This window comes from Coturnix japonica, chromosome 1, assembly GCF_054131305.1.
Source record: "Coturnix japonica strain WE chromosome 1, WE-NBRP24, whole genome shotgun sequence".
Classification (NCBI taxonomy): Eukaryota; Metazoa; Chordata; class Aves; order Galliformes; family Phasianidae; genus Coturnix; species Coturnix japonica.
This window is the reverse complement of record NC_140663.1, coordinates 26,930,699-26,951,503: the sequence shown is the minus strand read 5'-3', so window position 1 is coordinate 26,951,503 and position 20,805 is coordinate 26,930,699. Positions and strand designations below refer to the sequence as shown.

The window sequence follows — 20,805 nt, the reverse complement described above, 5'->3', positions numbered from 1 at the left end:
CGTGACGCCACCTCCGCCCGCACTACCAGCGCCCCCTCCCGCTTCCTGCGCCGTCCCGCAGCGCTCCACAGCCGGCAGGCGGGGCTGGGGGAGCTCGGTACGGCCGTGCCCCCTCTCTGATGGCCGGGGGCTGGGTACAAGCGGCGCCCCCTGGTGGTCGCGGTAGGGAGATGGTTGTCCCTCCATTTTCTGTTTTCCCCCTTTTTTAATGATCTTTATTAGTATTGTTATTAATTTATTATTTTTTTTCTCCTCTGGCAGCATCGGGCAGGGGAGCCATGTTGCTCTCCCTCAGTTACGTGACCGATCACATCGGCTTCCGCGGGACGATCAAGAAGACGCCCGCTGACTTCGTGGTGAAGGAACTGGAGCTGCCTCAGCGCCCCGCGGCACCCCGGCCCCGCAACCCAACGCAGTCCAACGCACCGCCGGGGGAACCGCCCGCTGCCTCCGCCACAGCCAGAGCCGGGGCTGGGAGCACGGTGACACACCATGAGCAGAGCCGCTGTGCTCTGAAATCCGGCCCGGAGGCAGCCGATGTGTTGGATTCCCTTTTGGGCAAGGCCGCGAGTGAGAGGCTGACTAAATTCGCTTGTGATCTGAAGGAGGCCTGGGACACGGAAGGGGGTTGTGATGGCGGAGCCGGGGAGTTCTCTCTGGGAGCCGTGGTGGACAAGGGAGATCGGGCCGATTTGCACGGTGCCATCAGGCAGAGATTCCCCTTTTTGGTCACTGTGACAAAGGGCAACGAGATGGTTGTGAAAGGAAACGCTGACTACAGAGAACTGTGTCAGCTCGTGACTGAAAAGGAAACGAGCGATTTCTTTAAGTTTTTGGATGCCAAGCTTGAAAATTCCACTTTTTCTTTTGAGCCCGATGGAAATAAGGAGCACAGAAAAGTAGTTCACCACTTCATCAATAAAAAATTTGGTAAAATTTTAGAAACAAAGTCTTTTACTGTGGCAGACGTCACGCAGAAGCCAAATATGTCAATCATGGTAAGGTTTAGAGGGAAAAATTGCTCCAGAAAGAGGCCTGCTGATGGTTTCCAGGTAAAACAAGATATTTATACAGGTAAACATTACATTTTTAGTGGGAATATTGGGTATTGTGGTATATCTGCAGTAATACTGACCATCAGAATCATTTTAGAATGGTCAGTATGGTCCAGTATATGGATTTAAGAAGCGTATTCTGATGTTGGGCAGCTTATAGTGAGTTCAGATTTGATTTATGATCTCATTTCGTAAAGGCGTTGGTTTCTGATCCACGGAACATTGCTAGCACTAAGTCAGGTTACTGGAACTGCATTGCATTTGATCAGGTGCTGCTCCAGAGGCCAGCAGGGGTTTTGATTGTTCTCACTTTTGTTTACTGTGTCTTTACCCTTTTCTTTCAATACTGGAAATGTCCCAATTCTCTTAGTTTTGTGGAGTGGGAGAGGAGACAGAACACTTCCTCTGTGGTTGTCATGCTGTTATGGTTTGAAAGGAAGAACCTGCAACCTGCCATGGCAAAGCACCTGTGTGATTTAGAAATGCAAGTTTCTAATAATTCTGGGATGATTGTTTCAGCTTTCACCCTTCAGAAAGAAAATCTAGAAACTCTGGAAGCAATCAGCTTCTTGGCTGCTGAACTTGGAGTTCTTCCCTCAGACTTCAGTTATACCGGCATCAAAGATAAGAAGGCTATTACGTACCAACTGATGGTTGTGAAGAAGGTCACTCCTGAGAGGTACTGACAATCTGAGGGTGGGATTATTCTAATTTGCTATTAATTATCAAAAGGGTGCAAGCTGCTGCAAAGTTCCTAATGCTTTCTTTCCCTCCTCCTCTATTAGACCACAGTGGCAATGGCCTTAATATTTTTGGCTTTAGGGTATATACAGTGTAGCACTGAAGTCCCCCAGTGGAGATTTAAAGATATTTTTCTTGTGATACTCTGACTATACAATATTATCTGGGAAGTAAATCACTGCAGTTATACTTTGGACAGATACTCTTTTTGAGTGTTGAGTATCAACTGCTATTATACTGCACATCATAGACACATGAGACTAAGTAAAGAAGATGCCAGCATGCATGGGGATATTAAATACATTCTGAATAACTTGCTGATAATACAAGACATTCTCATTTTTTGCCAATTCAGTGAGTAAAAAAAGAAGCATTAAAATTCTGCAGCTGCAGTAAAAAAAAACCTGCTGGCGTAAAATCCACAACTTCTTTCTTCCTCAACTTTAACTTTCTAAGAAAAGAAAGTACAATTTATGTTTTCAGGGTTCAGTGTTAATTCAAACAACTATCAGTAGTAAAATTCCACTGTGCCTTGAGAATGCTTAGTGAATGGCTTAATTCTCGTACCTGTCAAGCTACAAAACATAAATGCAACTGAAGCAAATAGTCTGGAGATATTTATGGGCTACAGCAAAAATCTTAGACTATCTGTACGTTTGAGTTTACTTTCTCTGCTTTAAATTTCTTTTGAATTCTATTAAATCTATTTAATTCTAGTGCAAATGTAATGGAGACATTTTACTATAAGTTGTATAGTTTTAATTGCAGGCGGCTCATATTTTCTCCCAATTATTTATGCAGGTTGAAAGAAATTGAAAGCAAACTGGAAAAAAAGGGCATGAGAATACACAACATACATTCAGCACACCAGCATCTTAGACTTGGTCAGCTGAAAGGCAATCACTTTGATATAGTTGTGAGAGATCTCAGACACCACAGTCATGATTCTCCTGTAGATCTGAAAGAAAGAATATCTGAAGCAATGGAAAATATTGAGGTAAAAAGCCACTTGGATGTCAATAAAGAGCAGGGTTGTAATGGCAGAATAATAGCAATATTTCCTTCTTTTTGACACTTCTTTTTTTTTTTTGTTGCTATTTTATGGGTTTCTTGCATTACTCAAGGAACTGAGAGCAAAGCTGCCTCCTGGAAGGTAACAACGTCCTCATTCGTTCTGTGTTACAGATCTTAGTCCCTAACATGGTGCAGAAAGACAGATGGGGGTGTTTGGTAGTAAATGAGTATTGATACATGGGCTGTCATGGAACAGATATAAGGCCAACCAAAGTGTTATGTTTTATAGTGAAAAAAATATACATGTCAGCTGCTTGCCTTTTTTGGTCATGTGAACAAAATACATGATTGGCTTGGGGGAAAAAAATATGTATACTTCCATGACAAATACATGTGAAATGTCTATAGAAGACAGAAGATTCTCTGAAATTCAGGGGATTTTGACTGCAGACCCACTCAGAAGAAAACCTCATCGTCATTCTTAAATCCTGAGAAATATAGAAGAAAGTCGTGAAAGGGAAAAAAGTTAGAATCATAGAATCACCAAGGTTGGAAAAGGCCTAAAAGATCATCCAGTCCAACCGTTCGCCTTTTACTAATAGCTCCCACTAAACCATGTCGTTTAGGTGTTTTTTATGGCAGTAATTTTCTTAACCTTTCTTGCTAAGCAGTAACTACCATGCAGGTTAAGATGATTAATCATGAAATAAAGACTTCAATGAAAACTATCCAGTGTGCAAAAACAAAATAAAGGGTAGGTAATGTAGAAAAAATTGGCAATTAATTTTACTCCTGCAAAAAAGAACACAACCAAGTGGTTCTTTAATGCTCTGCTGTCTTATACATCTCACTGTTTAGTTTTTTAAGTTCTGCTGTTTGGGAAAATGAACAGAAATGCCTTTGGTTGTGTGTCCTGCTTTCTTAATCTATTGGGCAGATGATGAATGACAGAAATGGCATCTGTATTGATCCGGAATAAGGATTTTTCATCCTCCATGGAAACTAAATTGCATGTTGGTCCCAGGGGAATCCAAAGCAAGGTTATATCATTTGAATTGACTTTCTGCTCCATGAGTATTATATATTTATTTGAGAAAAGGGTAGAGGTTACGTGGCTGTGATTTTACTGCCCTCGTGTGACCTGCTCCTCATCAGGAGGTTTAAAATCCTGGTTAGCAGAAGTGCTTACTCTTGCTCTTTACAGTGTTAATAATCACACAAACAATCTTGTGAGAAAGAAGATGAGTATTATAATGAAAAATACAGGAGTTTGTGTGTTGCATGCTCAATCTCACTAATAATACCCAATATTTTGATGTTTTTAACGTATTCATTCTTTCTAATTCTAGGCAAAAGGTTTTGTGAATTATTACGGACCTCAGCGATTCGGACAAGGACAAAATGTTCAGACAGATGAAATAGGATTGGCTCTACTGAATGAAAAAATGGTATTTTCATTGTATGATTTAAGTACTTACTGTCAAGTTCATTTCATGTTATAGTTGCCATATCTGATGTTCAGTGCTGACCTTCCCAGTGAGCAATTTCATTTGTGAGATGAACCCGTATGTATGCTGGAGGTAACTGCCAAATCAGTTTTGACAACACAAGCATGAAGACCTTCATTCTGAATTAGAAAAATCTGTTTTAATCAGCAGGTGTAGCTGTAAGCTGTTCAGGAATTGATTCTTCTGTCTGTAATGTGATTGTCATCATGCCTCTTCTTAAGAAGTGGTTGCATTCTTACAAAGGTTGAACCCTAAAATGAAGCTGTATTTATACAGTGCTTATCTGGGGTCCTTATTACTTCCTAACCTATAAACTCTTTATCCTACTAGAGGTCTGTACTCTTACAAATGTGATAAGATACTGCATAGGACCATATGGAAGGATTTGCTTTTTCATTACTATGTTAATTTATTTGCTGTATAGCAGAGATTTCTCCTTTTCATGATCCCTTGGCTACTTTCCCAAAATCTTAGTTCTGAGTAAACATTCCCATGTAAGCTAAGGAGACCTTACTTCTTAAGTAATAATTGGTAGGATGAGAGTCGTATACTTTTCAGTGTATGTAGCGTAGTGTTTGGACCAGGTTTAAAACAGAATCAGACTCTTAAAAGTCAAGTGAATACTTGAGTATCCTCCTCTGCTAATCTTGTTTTGATTCTGAGAAGTCAGGAAAACTTATCCTTCAGATATAGGGGGAATCTGACATTTTGCCTGTTAATATTATCAGTTCACACCGCATATCGATTCCTGCAGAGAATGAGACCTTATTGCTCTCTATAACTTCCTGAAGGGAGGTTGTAATGAGCTGGGGGTTGGCCTCTTCTCTCATGTCATTAGTGATAGGACCAGAGAGAATGGTTTCAAGCTAAAGCAGGGGAGATTCAGGCTGGACATTAGGAGGTATTACTTCTCAGAAAGGGTGGTCAGGCACTGGATGGACTGCCCAGGGAGGAGGTGGAGTCACTGACCCTGGGGGTGTTCAAGGAAATATTGGATGTTGTGTTGAGGGACATGGTTTAGTGGGAGCTATTAGTTATAGGTGAACGGTTGGACTGGATGATCTTGTAGGTCTTTTCCAACCTTGGTCATTCTATGATTTTATGATAAAAGCAAATAGTAGTTGCCTCTCTGTGCAAGACTATGGGAAGTGCTGTGTGTGTGTTACATGAAACACACACACAGGAGGGAGGGAAAGAAGAGGAAGGAATCTTCCAGCTTGCTATAAAACGATGGTACAGATTTGCATGTATTGTCTGTTTTGTTGAGAAATGCTTATTTTTAAATGCAATAAATGTAAATTATGTTTTTTAAAGGTGAAAGCTGTGAAATTATTCTTCACACCTGAAGATACCGATGACCCTGTAAATAATGCCAAAAGATACTTCCTTCAAACTGGTAAGGCCTCCTAAATTGTATTGTAAATTGTAAAATAATTGTAAAAAAATTGTAAAATAAACATTGTAGGTACTGTGAGGGAATAAAGTGTTGTTGCCCAGAGTGACACCTATTATCTTGCTGCCTCTCTACCGCTTATAGTTTATTCCAAGGAATTCATTAAAATTTCATATCTAATTTTGGAAAATGAGATCAAAGACAGGCCTTAGATGTGCAAAATAGTGGAATACCACTGTATTTCAAGTACCAGACAGTGCAGAAACCAGTGTTCCATAGCAGTGTAATGCTGGAAAAGACGACAGCCATTTTTTGGAAGCAATTTTGGCCTGCTTCAGTCTGTTTACTTTTGAAATATGTTTTTTTCCTCTCTAATTTAAAAGGAAGTGTGTCTTCTTCCATGCTTCACATGATCCACAGTCTTTGTTTTCTGATCTGAATTTCACAAAATATACCAAAGACACAGTGTGCTAAATAAAACGCTCTTTGTCATATTCGTTGTTGTTGTCATTCAACTTCACTTCCCCTCCAGAACTAGAAATTTTGAGTTGCTCTTGACTTCAGATGCTTGATATTTTGAAATCTTCCTCAAGTTAGTCTGCATATCATTGTACATAGATAGAACAGCTGCAGTGCATAGCTTCAAGTACTGGAATAGGCTCCCCAGGGAGGTGGTTGAGTCGCCATCCCTGGATCTGTTTAAAAGCCATTTGGATGTGGTGCTCAGGGATATGATTTAGCAGAGGGTTGTTAGAGTTTGGGTACTATGGTTAGGCTGCGGTTGGACTTGATGATCTTCAGGGTCTTTTCCAACCTGGGTAATTCTATGATTCAAGAGACACAGATATTTTTCATTGCACAGATAAGGTACATTGCTATACAGTGCACTGACTCTATGGTGCAGACTCTGAAAACAGCAGCGTGCCTTTTCCTAAAAGCAAAAGGTAAAAGGCTGTGCAATGGCTCCTTCAGAATTTCACTCTTCAGAAGAAAAATTAAGTAGGAAAAATAGGTAAAACATAAAAATTTAAACATTTATATAACATAGTACAAGTATGATTAAATATAATTTAAGTGTGGTTGAGGCTCAGACATGAAAATCAGCATAAAGAGGTTAGACTGTCATCAGTTTTTTTCTGACCTGTTTAATCTGTTTAATCTTTCCCTGACAGGAAGTATTAGAAAAATCACCGATAACTTACGTGGTTATTTTTGTTTATCTCAGAAGATGCAAAGGGGGCACTCACAATGCTGCCAGAATTTAAAGTGAGAGAGAGGATGCTGTTACGTGCTTTACATCGCTATGGTGTAAATCAGGAAGGCTGTACTAAAGGATGGCTCAGTATTCCTCATTCAATGCGAATATTCTACGTCCATGCTTATTGCAGTCAAATATGGAATGAAGCAACATCATATAGGCTGAAGACTTATGGTTCCAGAGTTGTTGAAGGTGATCTGGTCTTCTCAGAAGAAAATGATGAAAGCCTTTCCCTGAGTGACAAGGTGAGTTTTTACAAGATATTTCTTGTAAAGAAAACTTGATTTACCAGAAGTAGATACATATGCTAGACGTATTTTAACAGCTTTTATCTATTTTGATGATTTGTTTTATTCAGTGCAGGAGGAGAAACAGAATGGCAAAGTTCATGTAAGTACACCTGCATGGTGTCTGATGCACTTCTTAGGACCTCAAAGGGGAAAACCTTCAGGATGAACCTATATTCACTGAATCCTAGAATGGTTTGGGTTGTAAGGGCCCTTTAAGATCACCTAGTTCCAACCCCCTGCTATAGGCAGGGACACCTCCCACTAGACCAGGTTGCTCACAGACCCTGTCCAGCCTGGCCTAGAATGCTCCCAGGGAGGCAGTATTCGCAGCCTCCCTGGGCAACTTGTTCCAACGTCTCAGCACCTGCACAGTAAATAATGTCTTCCTAATATCTAGTCTAAATCTACCCTCTTCTAGTTTAAAACCATTTCCCCTCATCCAGTTGCTACTGTTATCTGTTAGTGCAGATCTGAGTTGTGCTTTCTATGTTAGACCTTACCATTCTTTCTGTGGAGGCATTTAACTTTCTCCTGATCATCAGGTAAAACATAGAATTTTGCAGTGTTTTACTGGAAAATAAATGGAGTTGTGCTTAGGTACAATGTATCTCCTTTCTTGACTAGATATTCTTATAGAAGTGTAACTGTTTCCATTGTGATTTTTCTTCAATAATATTTTTGGGAAAAGATGTTAATAAACTAAGAATCAAATCATATGAAAAACAGAGCTACCAAATCTAGTACTAAGTTACAGAGTTTAATATATATTCCTATTTAATGTAGTACATTCCGATTCTTTTTTTTTTTCCTTTTGATGATGTTAACACAAAGTTCTAGCTCACTTTATGTTAAGCATCTCTAATATTTCAGATTGAAATAGATTATTTGCACTTATAGTAGTCAAATAGCATCAGAATCCTTGAAAAGGTTGGGAATTCAGTGTGTGACTCCTATAATAATCTGTATCATAGAATCATAGAATTATTCAGGTTGGAAAACACCTCAAAGATCATCAAGTTCAACTGCAACCTAACCATAGTACCCTAACTCTAACAACCCTCTGCTAAATCATATCCCTGAGCACCACATCCAAACGGCTCTTAAACAGATCCAGGGATGGCGACTCAACCACCTCCCTGGGGAGCCTATTCCAGTGTTTAACTACCCTTTCTGTAAAGAAGTGTTTCCTAACGTCCAACCTAAACTTACCTTGGTGCAACTTGAGGCCATTTCCCCTCATCCTGTCACCCATGAGAAGAGACCTGCCCCACTCTCACTGTAAGCACCTTTCAGATACTGGAAGAGAGCAATAAGGTCTCCCCTCAGCCTCCTTTTCCCCAGACTAAACAGCCCCAGCTCCCTCAGCCTCTTCTCATAGGGCTGATTTTCCAGCCCTTCACAAGCCTCATTGCCCTTCTCTGGACCTACTCCAGTACCTCCATTATTTCAAGGAAGTTTGTTTTTCTTAACATCTCTTTAAATGTATTGCCAGGTTCACACTGTCACTGCTCTGGAAGAGTCAGCTAACAAGTACTCTATACATCAAGTAAGTCTGTATGAAAAATTTGGTGTTGTTGATTTCTATTTGATTAAAATATTTTGTTTTAAAAATAATGTGATAATATTAACTGGTGCAGCCTCAATTCCTACCAGATGTAAACACTTCGAAATTTTTAGTCTGTTTCTGGGAAAAAACGTTCAAAAGTCACTGGCATAATTTCTTGAGGGTTCAGAGCACCATGAAGTCCTACATACACAACTTACCATCTTACTTGCTGTATCTTTCCCAGCAAATGAGGTAATTCGTGTTAGTGTACTTCTGATTCACTTTAGAAATCATGACATATTATTTTGTTCTGCTTTTCCTTTAGATTACATCCAAGATACCTGCCTTGCACAGTTGTTTTTAGAAAAAGTAGCTGCCTTTAACTATTTCAGGCCCCAAACACATTTAAAATTGTAATCGTATTCTGTTAAAGGGAAATCACTGATTTATTTATTGATTTATTTATTTTGAAGGTTGTTCTTCCAATGGTGGGCCACAGTATCAAGTACCCAAGTAATAAAGTTGGGCAGTGGTACCATGAAAGACTTTCTAAGGATGAGCTGCAGATGTGCAAATTCCGAGTGCCTCCGTTGCAGCTGAATATACCTGGATGCTACAGACACATCTTGAAAAACGTTCGGAATCTTTCCTATTTTTTGGAAGGCAGTGAAGAAGGAAGCAAAATTGAACACGACCATCTGAATGAGTCAGAAGTATCTCTTCATATATCGTTTGACCTTGATCCTTCATGCTATGCAACGGTCTGTCTTAGAGAAATAATGAAATGTGACTTTTAAGGTTTCAGTTAATGAAAGACTGTGTGAATATTATACCAATGGTGATATTTTTTTATAAAATAGAAAAAGAAAAGAGGGGAAATCACAATTTCAAACCAGGAACAGCAAAAATTAATAGACTGAGATTCATCCTGGCTGGGGAAGAAAACCACCACAATCCCAGCTCCAGAAACATTCCAAACCCTAAATACAATTCTGGAGTAAAAAATGCAAAGCTATGTGTCGTGTCAGACAGGTTAAACAGCTGTGGGCTGCAGGCATGAATTTCACACTTGCACAGACATCCAGCTTGCAGTTATGTCCTGGAAATGTTTGCAGGACGTATCATACAGACACAGACGTATCTTTTATTTCGCAGTCATTTTTTTAAAGCTGGTTTATATTAAATGTTCAGGGACACAGGGTAGCTGTTATGTCACAAGTTGTAGCCTACAGGTATCTAACCAAATAGCTGCTCTACTGAGATTCACTGAATCTGTTTTGTTTTCATTGCATTCTCATGCCAAATGTTAAGGGTTAGAAGTCCTGAACCAAGACTAACAGGTTACCTGGCACACTGTCAGTCATTTGATGAATACTACAATATAAATTAATGCTGATGACTCCAGGACTAAGTTGTATGTAACTCTAAATAGCGCTTATGCAAGTAAGCTCAGTAAGATGAGGTGTGGAATTAATAGAGTTAGCTGCAAAAGAGTTCGCAGTAAAAACCAAACACCGATTTATTGTTTACAGGGTGCAGCTTCTGTTCCTATCACTGTAAAGTCTTCTGATGACAAAGAATTTTTAATGGAACTACCTCTGGGGAAGAAAAACAAAAAACTTTCATATTATTTTATATATTTTAAAAGTTAACTGTGATAAAATGAGTGCGTCTGTGGACAAAGGAAGAACAAAGAATGTACGTTACTTTGACATTTCAAGGCTATTCTTGTAGCAAAGTTAAGAGGTGTTTTCTAGATGGGTTTATAAATGGGATAAAATAAAGAAGTGGTTGGAAGAGTTAGAAGAGTAGTGGTTAATGGGTCATATCCTAATTGGAGTGAATACCCTGGGGGTCTTTCCTGGGCTCTGTGCTATTTAGTGACTTTGTCAGTGACCTGGAAGGGGGCATGGAGTTCACCCTCAACAAGTTTGCAGATCACACCAACATAAAGGAACAAAGGGAAATACTGGGGGAATCTGTCTTTCAGGAGGACGTAGACATGCTGGAGGAACAGACCATCAACAACCTTACCAGAGTTAAAGAGGAGAAATCCTGAACTCTGTTAGCAAGGACAGAGCCAATAGATCAAAGGAAAGATCTAATTTTTCTGTGTGTTAGATCACACTTAATTCCTATGTTCAACTTTTATCCCCAGCACAAGAAAAATGGGTTTAATGAAGAACTCCCAAACTAGCCAGGGGCTGAGCACTTGTCCTTGGAGGACAGGCTGAAGGAGCTGGGTTTCCTCAACCTCAAGAGAAGACAGGTTTGGGATGGAGATGGAGAACCAGCAGCAGCTCCCACTACTTGTGGGGAGGTTAGCAAGAATATGGCACCTGGCTTCACAGTGGTGCTTGGTAGGAGGAGACAAAGGGCATAAACTGAAATGAGAGGTTCAACCTGGTTATAAGGAAACGCTTTTTTTTCTATATAAGGACAGTGAGGCAGTGGAACAGTCTGTTCAGTCTTCAACCAAGGAGATTTCCACAGCCCAACTAACAAACTGATTTGATCTCACATGCAGCCCTGCCTGGTCTAGAGACCAGAGATCGCTTCCAGCATCAATTACCCTGTTGTTCTAAGCAGAGTGGTGTGTCCATTCAGGCTGTAGATGGCAGTATGACTTAAAAGTAAAATGGAAAACTACCCATTTTTACTGAAAGAATTGATATCATGAATTGAATTTTGTTTCTGGCTCCAGTCATTCAGTTATTGGAACAGTGAAGCAAGATAAATCTCCAAAGGTTGATAAACCAATTATTTATGCAACTTTTATAGAAATACAACTCCCATGATCCCAGACCTTGCATAAAATTGTGTAGCTGTGACAGATCTGGACATTTCACTGCTTTAAATAAGAGGATTATTCTGTAAGTCTGTGTAAGTCATTCAAAATTTGGCCCTTAGCTTTAGTATGGGAAAATAGATTGTCATGCAAACAATAGCAGCAGAGCCAGTGGAGGCAACTGAGAATGCTTGCTCTATTACAATACTTACTTTACACCTCAGTTTTATGGTATGCAGCCAAACTGACTGAAAAAGCCATTTCCCTGCCACAAGCCAGCCAAGACAGCTTTGTTTTTGTCTTTGCTTTTCAATATCACCTCTTCTGTCTTCCACCTGCAGTTAAAAATACCATTCTTCTGTAAAATTATTTGTAACCCAGATCATTTTGCTATAGCGCTGCTTGAAAAGAGTTGTCAACACCGATGTGGTAAAGCACAGACAAGATGCTGCATGTAGTTACCACAACGAGAAGAAAAAAACTGGCACTGAAATTCCGTATAAACTACTGTGATCTTCTTCCATGTAGCTTAAAACAGCCTTGAAAACCATCTCATCACAAACAAGATTTGAATACACAACATTAGAAGTCGATCCTTGATTTGGAAAGATGTGAAAAGTCAGATTAAAACATTGTCAACTGAAGGCATTTTATTTAAAATCAAAAGATCAGAAGGTTCCTCTATACTCATTTTAGGCTTATTTGTCAGTACTACTATTGAACACTAAAGGAGCTAATCTTCTTAAGCAAATCATTCTTTCAGCAACCTTATGTGAAAGAGCTTATTATGTGTGTCGAGGGGTTAAATTCCTTTAAGATAAAAGTTCTAGTAGGGAAAAGTCAGGTTAGCTATTAGAGTGTTTATATGCTAAACATCCTGATTATTTCAGTGGGCATTTATTGTTAAATGGTTCTCTAAATCTCACCAGCTTTTTTGCAGGATGATGTACATGAACTGTTGAATTAAGGACTTTCGTGTGAGTGCAGTACTCAGCTTTTTAAGGCTAACCTACCTAAGTAAAACAGCTGTGTCTCTCCATTTGGAAAAGAAGATAATCACTGTGTACTGATCTGAGTTTAAGGAAAAGGCTGATGTCTCGGTGATCTCTCATCTTACTAAGTACTTCTATTGCCACCATCCTTTTCTGATAAGCCTCAAAGCACTTTGCTAATACTAATGAAGGCAGGTCTCCGATTCTGTTTCTAACAAAAGGGGTTTTAAGTTCAATAGCCAGTTGATTTTTTCATCGGATGTGATAGGTAATCAAGCATTTGAATGGGAAAGAATGCAAATGTTCTTAAGCTATGAAATCCTGTTACTTTAGATTTGTTACGAATTTGATGAGTATTATCCTCAGTAAGAACATACAAATTTTCAGATCTTCCCAAATGAGATGGATTAAAATCACATTCTTATCATAAAGGCAGTTCAGAAGCCGGGTAGATGTGTGATCACTGGCCCGACTCATTTATCCAACCCCATTATCTCCTCTCTTAGTGTTGACATCTGTCAGCCGATGATCTGATCTGTCACACCCAGCTGATGAGCACAAACTCTGTTCTATTCCCTTGAACAACTTCTGCCCATTATAAGAGCTCAGGGAACCAAGCTGAGAAACTATTAACACTTTCCTTTCCTCAGTCCCCAGCCTGTGCCTTCCAGCACATTGATTCCTTTTTCATTTCTTTAAGATGAAGCCAAACAGTGCACACCAGGCCCACGTTATGTTCAGATAGAGGAACAAGGGTAAAAAACAGAGGTCGATAATTTGGGCAGCTTCAAACCCTTCACATGTTCATCTGCTTCTGTTGCACCTAATAGCTTGTTCACATGGCATTATTTGAGTATGTCATGGTTGCAAAGAAGGCAGAATCAGTGAAATTCTGTTTGCAGCACCAAGCAGAATTTTCTTCATTCCTCTTGGTGGAAGTCAGAATCTTGTATTTCAGCAGACTAAACCAGTGCTTCTATACGCCCACTCTTAGTACTTTAGGTCCTAATGGTAAGATATCAGAAAGGCTGTCCATATAAATCTTCCTTCAGAAAAGGTTTAAGATGAAAAAATGAGGAGATATTTAGTTCATTTTCTATGTATACAGCAGCAGAACTTAGATAAGGTATGAACTCAGTCTCCTCAAGGATGTGTGTATGCTAAGCAGGAAATGTAAGAGCGTTGATAGTAACACAACTACTGCTGAAAAGCCAGTACTTAAGAGGCAACATCTCATAGAAAATCAAGCTAAGCACTCAGTCTTCAAATATTTGGTCTGTAAGTTTGGGGTTAACATTATCAGTGAGTAAGAGTGCAGCTTCTGAATCCTAAACTTATACCTAAAGATCTGATACAACATGCTGGAACAGGTGGGATTGCAAACCACTATTGCATTATCCAAGGAGGAAATAACCATCACTTAACAGCAGCAATGAAACATGGGCTCTGTGCCTCTGATTCAGCCCAGCCAACAAACCAACCTCTGACTTGACACCAGCATCCCACTTCCATCATGCAGGCAGAAATGATGGGCTGCTATGACTGCACTGTCAGAAGGGACTATTGACAAGACTGATCCTTTGCAGAGCCATGTTAGGAAAGGCAGGAGTTCCAGGAGAGAGATGGCCTAAGAAGGAAGCAGCTCTTGTAAAACATCGGTGTTGGAAAGTGAAGAAAAGGAGAAGAGAATGCTGATAAGATAGTAAGAGAATTAGATCTGCTTAGGTAAACTAGCACAGCTGTATTTAACTCAATATTTCTCTAGATACGTATGCCAAATCAGCTTCTGGCTTGTACTGACCTACTGTTGTCTTTGCTCGAGAGAAGAAAGCCAGCTTTTGAGACAGCAATTGTGTCAAAAGCTGGAGTAAGACTAATGGAATCAACAGTACTTAACAGTACTTGAAAAGATGGGATAACTGCTGGAAACACTGGGTATTGTAGAAAGTAAATGCTAATGGACTTGATCTGATACTGCCTTGCAATTTACGAGGGCATTTGTCCCTGCTCCAGAAAAGATGAGATCAGAGTTTTGCAGCAGTGTCACGGCAGGCTGAGTTACTACGCACATCTGAAACGTGCTTAGAGGCGCTGTGGTGGCTGGCTTCAAACACTCTGGGTCAGATCCTTGTCAGCTTGATTGACAAGAGCCAGCTGAGATAATTCGGGGTATATATAGTACAGAGGGGTGTGGGCTGTCAGAGACCATAGTGATGAAAGAAACTGTTTAAAATAGAAGAAAATCTAATGGAGAAAAAGCACGATTTTTGTCTATCTCACTATAAGTGAAGCCTCAGTGTCATCGCTTTATTCTGAGTTTCAAATGGGCACCAAGTTTGTACTTCATGCCACTTGTTTTGACAGTAACAAAAATTATTTTCCACAGCTGCTTTTTAGTACTTTTAATCAGTAAATAGGGGAAAAGGAATTTATCACAACCTTCTCCCTTTTCTCCTCCTTACACAATGCATGGTATTTTACTCTCCTTTATTTAATTCCGAGTTCTTCATTTCAACTTCAACCTTATGTGCTGAGAAGTGCCTTCCCTTCCCTTCCCTTCCCTTCCCTTCCCTTCCCTTCCCTTCCCTTCCCTTCCCTTCCCTTCCCTTCCCTTCCCTTCCCTTCCCTTCCCTTCCCTTCCCTTCCCTTCCCTTCCCTTCCCTTCCCTTCCCTTCCCTTCCCTTCCCTTCCCTTCCCTTCCCTTCCCTTCCCTTCCCTTCCCTTCCCTTCCCTTCCCTTCCCTTCCCTTCCCTTTTCTCCTTTCCTCTCCCTGTAGGAGGCAACAAATAACTTAAAACCTAGTAAGTGAAAAATGCGGCCTTTTAATAGTGACTCTTCCAGACAGAGAACTTGCCACACTCCTTCAGCATTCACCCATGCCTACCCTGCCTGTGGACAGCTATTCAGCTTCCTTGGCATCCATTTCTTGTGCCTTTGCTATGGCAAGAGCTGTGTAAAGCAGAACTGCAGGGCAGAGGTTCAGAAAGCTACTGCCTCTTTTCCTTACCAAGCTCAGTCCTCCAGCCCTTGAGATCTCTCCAATCTTCGCTCAGTGGTGGGTGTTGGATAGAGAAAGAAGAGACCTAGCAGCACCCAGAGCTCATCCTACCCAAATTCATACAACAAAAACCTTAACAAACAAGAAAAATAAGATCTCAGAAGGCTGGTATGTTAGTTCTAGCAAAGCAGCTGGCCTACAGGTGAAACTTGCTTTTTCTCTCAGGGCCTTTTGAATGCTGATTGCATTCAGGAATTGTAAAGTGACTTGTCATCTTCAAAGGACAGGTTTGTCCTCATTGCTTTTAGGGCTTAGTTGAGCACACAGGTAATGTGTTATGCCTGAAATAAAGGAAAAAGTGGCACACTGTTCAGAATATAAAATATTCTAATGAATTGAAAAATGAGAATCTTGTGAGCGGGAAAACTTTTCATCCTTGAAAGCTTCTTCGTCCTGCTCCATATATTAAAGCAATGCAGATGTGGAAGGTAAATCCCTTACCGTGTGGGATGACTGTGTTTTATGCTGTGGCCTCTTAAGCTAACAGCAGGAAAAGCTATTAAAGATATATCAAGGGTTTTTGCTTTTGAGAAATACAATCTTTACATTTTAATACAATTTTCTTCCAGAGTTGTAATGCTGAGAAAGGATTCGTGAAAAGAACAGATTAGTATTTCTACTGTCTGGGCTTCAGCTGCCTTCTGAACCACTGCTATTTACTGGTCCCTTTTATGTTCTCCATTGGAAGATATGAGGAAATTGCTGTGCCTTCTAACATTCATGTTTTTAGACCGACAAATCGTGCAGGTGAAACAACAATCCACAGCTCAGTTTATTATCAGCATAATTGTCATCTGAGGTAAAAACATCACAAGAAATTTGATTCTAGGCTTTACGTTGCTTCTAGGCATTAAAGAGGAGATTTCCAGACTGTCATATTTTTTAGTGAGTGAGTAAAGAATAAAACAGCCATTGTGCTGAGGTTCTTGATGAAAGACCATTTTGTGGCTGTTGAGGAATGCTGAGGTAAAATCAGAGCCAGACAAATTAATCAGAAGTATGCACGTGGAAAGGGCCCTGGGTTGTACAGATCTTGGAGCCTGACCACAAAAGGTTATATAGAAGGCCCACACAGGCATGAAGGACACTAAAGCAATGAGTTCAGTCAGAGGAATTGCTGCTTTCCAGAGAAGAGTATGGAGGAGAAACTATGAAAGTAAGAAGTCTCACATTGCTGGTGTTCGATGCTCTAAAAAGTACACTGAGGTACGCTGACTGCAACATCATTTGAGTTGCATTCCTTATTTCTAGATCGACGCCATTCATATGAATCAGTTATGATATAACTTCAACGGTAAAGGACAAATTTCCAAGGCAAAAACCTGGGAGGAATATGAAGAAGTTCAAGACAAAATAGTGAATCCTCTTTTTAAAGCAGAGGTGTTGCTGGTAGTTCAGAACTGTTCCTGCCCAGATGCACAACAGAAAGCTGGCTGCAGAGATCCCCTAAAGGGGAAGTTTGGATGTTCCACGTGTTTTAGAGTGGAGCCAACCCCTTTCACCCAGTGTGGATGGATTAGAAGTGCTGTGAGCCAAGCACACAGTAAGACCATCCACTAACAGATGCCCTGAGGGTGGCTTTTCTGAGCAGTGCTGGTGTCCTCAGCTGAGCTGCAGCAGAGAGCAGTCAGTGATGTGGGCAGCCCAGGCGGGGCTTTCCCAGCCCTGAGCCTGCTCTTATCCTCCCTGTAAGGAGCTGATCTGTAGACATAATTTGTGATTCCACATTAAAGAGTGTTTGGGGGTTGAGTGGCTTCTTTTGAAAGCATAGGAAATTACTGCCTAGAAAGCACATTAAAAGAATATTATGTTTGCAAGTGGAAACATACTGAAGCTCAGATTCCCTGCACAACCTTAATTCAATCTTCAGTGTCTATGTTATTATACAGCCCTTTATTAATTATTTTTCCCACAGGAAAATGTGAAGAATGGATTGAGTTCTGAGGAAGACTAAGAAATGTGCAGTGAAAGAGTCTTTGTCTTGTGATCTCTACTTATGGTGGAGCAGTCTATAGAGAAAGGAAAAAATGGTCTTTTGTTTTAGGCAGTTGAATGCAGAATTGTAAGATGTGGAAGTGCAGCAGCTGAGTGTTGTGGAATTAGATGATGTCCTTGCCTCCAGCACAGAATTGCTGTGTAGTGCTTGTGTAACACTTGTCAAGGCTTTCTCCCAAAGGCTTCTTACAAATCTGTCCTTCCCCTTTGACAGAAGCTCTCGTGAAAGCGCATCTGCAAAGTGAACTGCAGTTGTAAGCAATGACACCTTGGCTTTCTTTATGGTGAGGACTGAACTGTAAGCATCAGCCCAGGCACCTTAAGTCAGTGGAGATATTTGCCTTTAGTTTCTTCTCCCTCAGCTGGAGATAAAGGAGTTTCTCACTTTGTCAAAAATTATTTATAGTTTGTGGGTAATGGATGCTACTATAATATAATGAAATGTCCATGAGGAAATCAATAAATCTCTTCAGAAAGGAGTTTGAACTCCTGCATGGAGCCTACGGCGCTGCACCAAAAGCTGAGTGCCAAAGAGCATTTTCTGTAGCTGTCTGCCTAGTATTTATTGCTGCTCTGTCCCCTGAGTGAGACGGAGCTCTGTGGAAACAGTGACTATAACAGTATTATTTAAGCTATTTCCTAACAGTCACAATTGCATTTAGTGGTATTTTCTAATTGTGCATTTGACCATCTAACCTTAACATTTCTGCTGAAGCTTCTTCAGCACAGGATCATTATGTGATAGTTCCACTGCTTTAACAAATAAAAACAGATCCCTGTGTAACTGGATACAACTGCTCTTCTGCAAATACGGCCTCTTTTCATAAGTAGCCTCAGAGGAGTAATTTATTTTGACTGAACAACCATTAAGGGACTGACTTCCTCAGAGATAGTCTGAGAGCCTGGTTTCATCGCTGACATCAACAGAAGTATTGCACTATTCACAAGAAGTCAGAGCTGACTGCTGTGATACGACCCTCAGTTCACTGCTTAATTTGAATGTATACAGTCATTATCTCAGATGCAGAAATGTGTAGTCCTAAGGGGGTACCTTTCATTTGCTGCCTGTTTGAGTACAAATTCAAACTGAAACCCTGAAATGTCTGTGTTTTACCATTTGTCACTAATTTTGTGGCCATCTGCAGTACCTATTTGGATGAGCATTTAATTCCAAGAGGTAATGGAACAAAAACAACTGACAGGAGCAATTGGAGCTAAACACAGTATTCTGTAGGTGAAAATATCCCATCCTTGCTCTTTTGATCCAAACTGGGGCTTTGTCAAGTGGAACCTGTTTCATGAAATACAAACAACTAATTTAACTGAACTAGGATGAAACAGCAGGTGAGAAATCCCCCATCATTATGAAACAATGCTGTCCCTTGTACATACACTACAGCTGTCTAGATCTCCAAATTAAGGTATTAACTGAGATCAAAGATATTCATACAAATGAAATGGGAAAGCCAAAACTTCAGGTAATAATGCAGGTAACAACACAGCCTGACAGCACAATGATTTTCATTTGAATCAGTGATAAGGCTGGTATCTTATTTCTGGGGGCTATTGCACCTTTCATTCAAAAGGATTTTCTTAAGTATCCAGAAAGGAAACATTTTAGGTGGCTGAGGCACTGCAAGGCTGACACCAGGTAATGACACAGCCCGCAGCAGGGTATCAGATTGCCCTGATGTAGTCTTCTTTGAAATCTACTCTGTTCTCCTGAAGTGCATTTTGAAGTATCATGGTGAAAGAAATGCCTATTTTATTAAACTAATGAAAATGCAAAAAGTCCTGGCTTCACAGCCATAGTCAACATGGTGCCCACCTAGGAATCTCTAACACCAAGACACGTGCCCCTTGGTAAGGAACCCATGCTCCTGAGCAAGCCCTTGGACAACGTCATGCAGCGCCTGAGGAGAAATGAGTGTCTCAAAGTGAAATCCATGAAAGGCAGAAGCTAGAGTTGCATCAAAGATGCATGTCCTTTGGTATTTTGTGACCTGATTTGGGACTGTAAAGTGACACGTGCCAGGCCGGAATTTGCTGTCTGTCTAACTTCTGCTGACAGCTGCCTACAGGGTTTCTTCAAAACTCATGGATCAGCCATTCCTTCCTTTAAAAATGCAATTGTGGAAGAAAAACAAATGACCTGGAATGCTTGTTCTCCTCAAACTGACAACATTCAGTCTCAGATGACAGATGCCATTTTCCTAGTCATTCTAAGTGCTTTTATCCTCTATGCATTTTTGTAAAGCAGTGCCATTCTTCTAATAAAGGTTTGATATATATAGTAGTGACAGATGACAGCAAGAGCAAGCACAATTCTCCAGTTCATCAAATCACAAAATCATAGGCTGGCTTGTGTTGGGAGGGACCATAAAGACTGTCTTATTCCAACTCCTTGTTACAAGCAGGGCTGCCTCCCACTGGATCGGGCTGTGTGGGGCCCCATCCATCCTGGCCTTGAATGCCTCCAGGGATGGGACATCCACAGCTTCTCTGGGCAGCTGTGCCAGTGCAGCAGTACCAGTTTAGTGGTGAGCGATTCACCTGCATGAGAGCACACCTGCTCCAAAGACTGCTTATGTATTTCACTCAGGGATTATTTTATTACTGACAAAATTAATTATCTTATTATGGTTAGTGTGGGAAAAAAAAACAAGGGGATGGGAATGAGCAGAATAAGGACAGGTCACTAGCCTGATGATTTGCTTAGCTGCAATGATGGGAACAGACTATTTTATCATGAGAGAAGATTAAAGAGAGACGTAGTAATGTAAAAGAAAACTTAGGAAGTAAATTTAGGAATAAAAAATAAATTGTCATCTGATCAGAATGATACAAGAAGTCAGTTTTCTTTGGCATTTACTTAATGTGAACCCATTATTATGTGAAGGGAGTAGGCGTAGGTTAAAGGTTAGTAAGCTATATTCCCAAGTAAACTTACAAGGAGAGAATAAAAATGGCATATTAAGTCTTTTTACTATCACAAAACCCTCCTGATTTTTATGGGAATGATAACGATGCTCCATTATTTGTGGAACAATTATTCTTAAGTAAAGCAGTGGGCTTCCAGTGCCTGCCAGTCAGCTAAACTAGGCTGTCAAGGAGCTCTGCCAGAGCTCCAGCACATTTTGAGCCTGGGCTAACCCTAAATCAAGTAC

General features: G+C 40.4%; 1 protein-coding gene across 11 annotated transcripts; it reads left to right on the top strand.

Annotated features, from left to right (window-relative positions):
- The first annotated feature begins 49 nt into the window (after positions 1 to 49).
- PUS7L (pseudouridine synthase 7 like) lies at positions 50 to 10,608 on the top strand. Of its 11 annotated transcripts, none has more exons than XR_014933830.1 (10): positions 50 to 97; positions 262 to 1,074; positions 1,575 to 1,734; positions 2,598 to 2,793; positions 2,921 to 2,949; positions 4,160 to 4,258; positions 5,633 to 5,714; positions 6,937 to 7,214; positions 8,752 to 8,805; positions 9,279 to 10,608. XR_014933830.1 is itself a non-coding variant. In XM_015854790.3 (10 exons), exons 2-10 carry the CDS (start codon positions 279 to 281, stop codon positions 9,403 to 9,405), a joined length of 1,824 nt encoding a protein of 607 aa, XP_015710276.2. In that variant the 5' UTR covers positions 50 to 97; positions 262 to 278; the 3' UTR covers positions 9,406 to 10,608. The 11 variants fall into 11 exon arrangements, 8 of the variants coding, with proteins under 8 accessions (XP_015710276.2, XP_085370077.1, XP_015710258.2 ...); XM_015854790.3 differs by lacking the exon at positions 2,921 to 2,949 and adding an exon at positions 7,328 to 7,359; XR_014933828.1 differs by lacking the exon at positions 2,921 to 2,949 and having other exon boundaries at positions 6,884 to 7,214.
- Positions 10,609 to 20,805: the final 10,197 nt, after the last annotated feature.

Excerpts from the sequence above, each read along its gene's own strand:
- PUS7L (XM_015854781.3), top strand. The coding sequence starts at position 120 with ATGGCCGGGGGCTGGGTACAAGCGGCGCCCCCTGGTGGTCGCG. Across the intron at positions 2,794-4,159 it reads AAGCAATGGAAAATATTGAG|GCAAAAGGTTTTGTGAATTA; the intron begins GTAAAAAGCCAC and ends TTCTAATTCTAG. Across the intron at positions 8,806-9,278 it reads ACAAGTACTCTATACATCAA|GTTGTTCTTCCAATGGTGGG; the intron begins GTAAGTCTGTAT and ends TTTATTTTGAAG.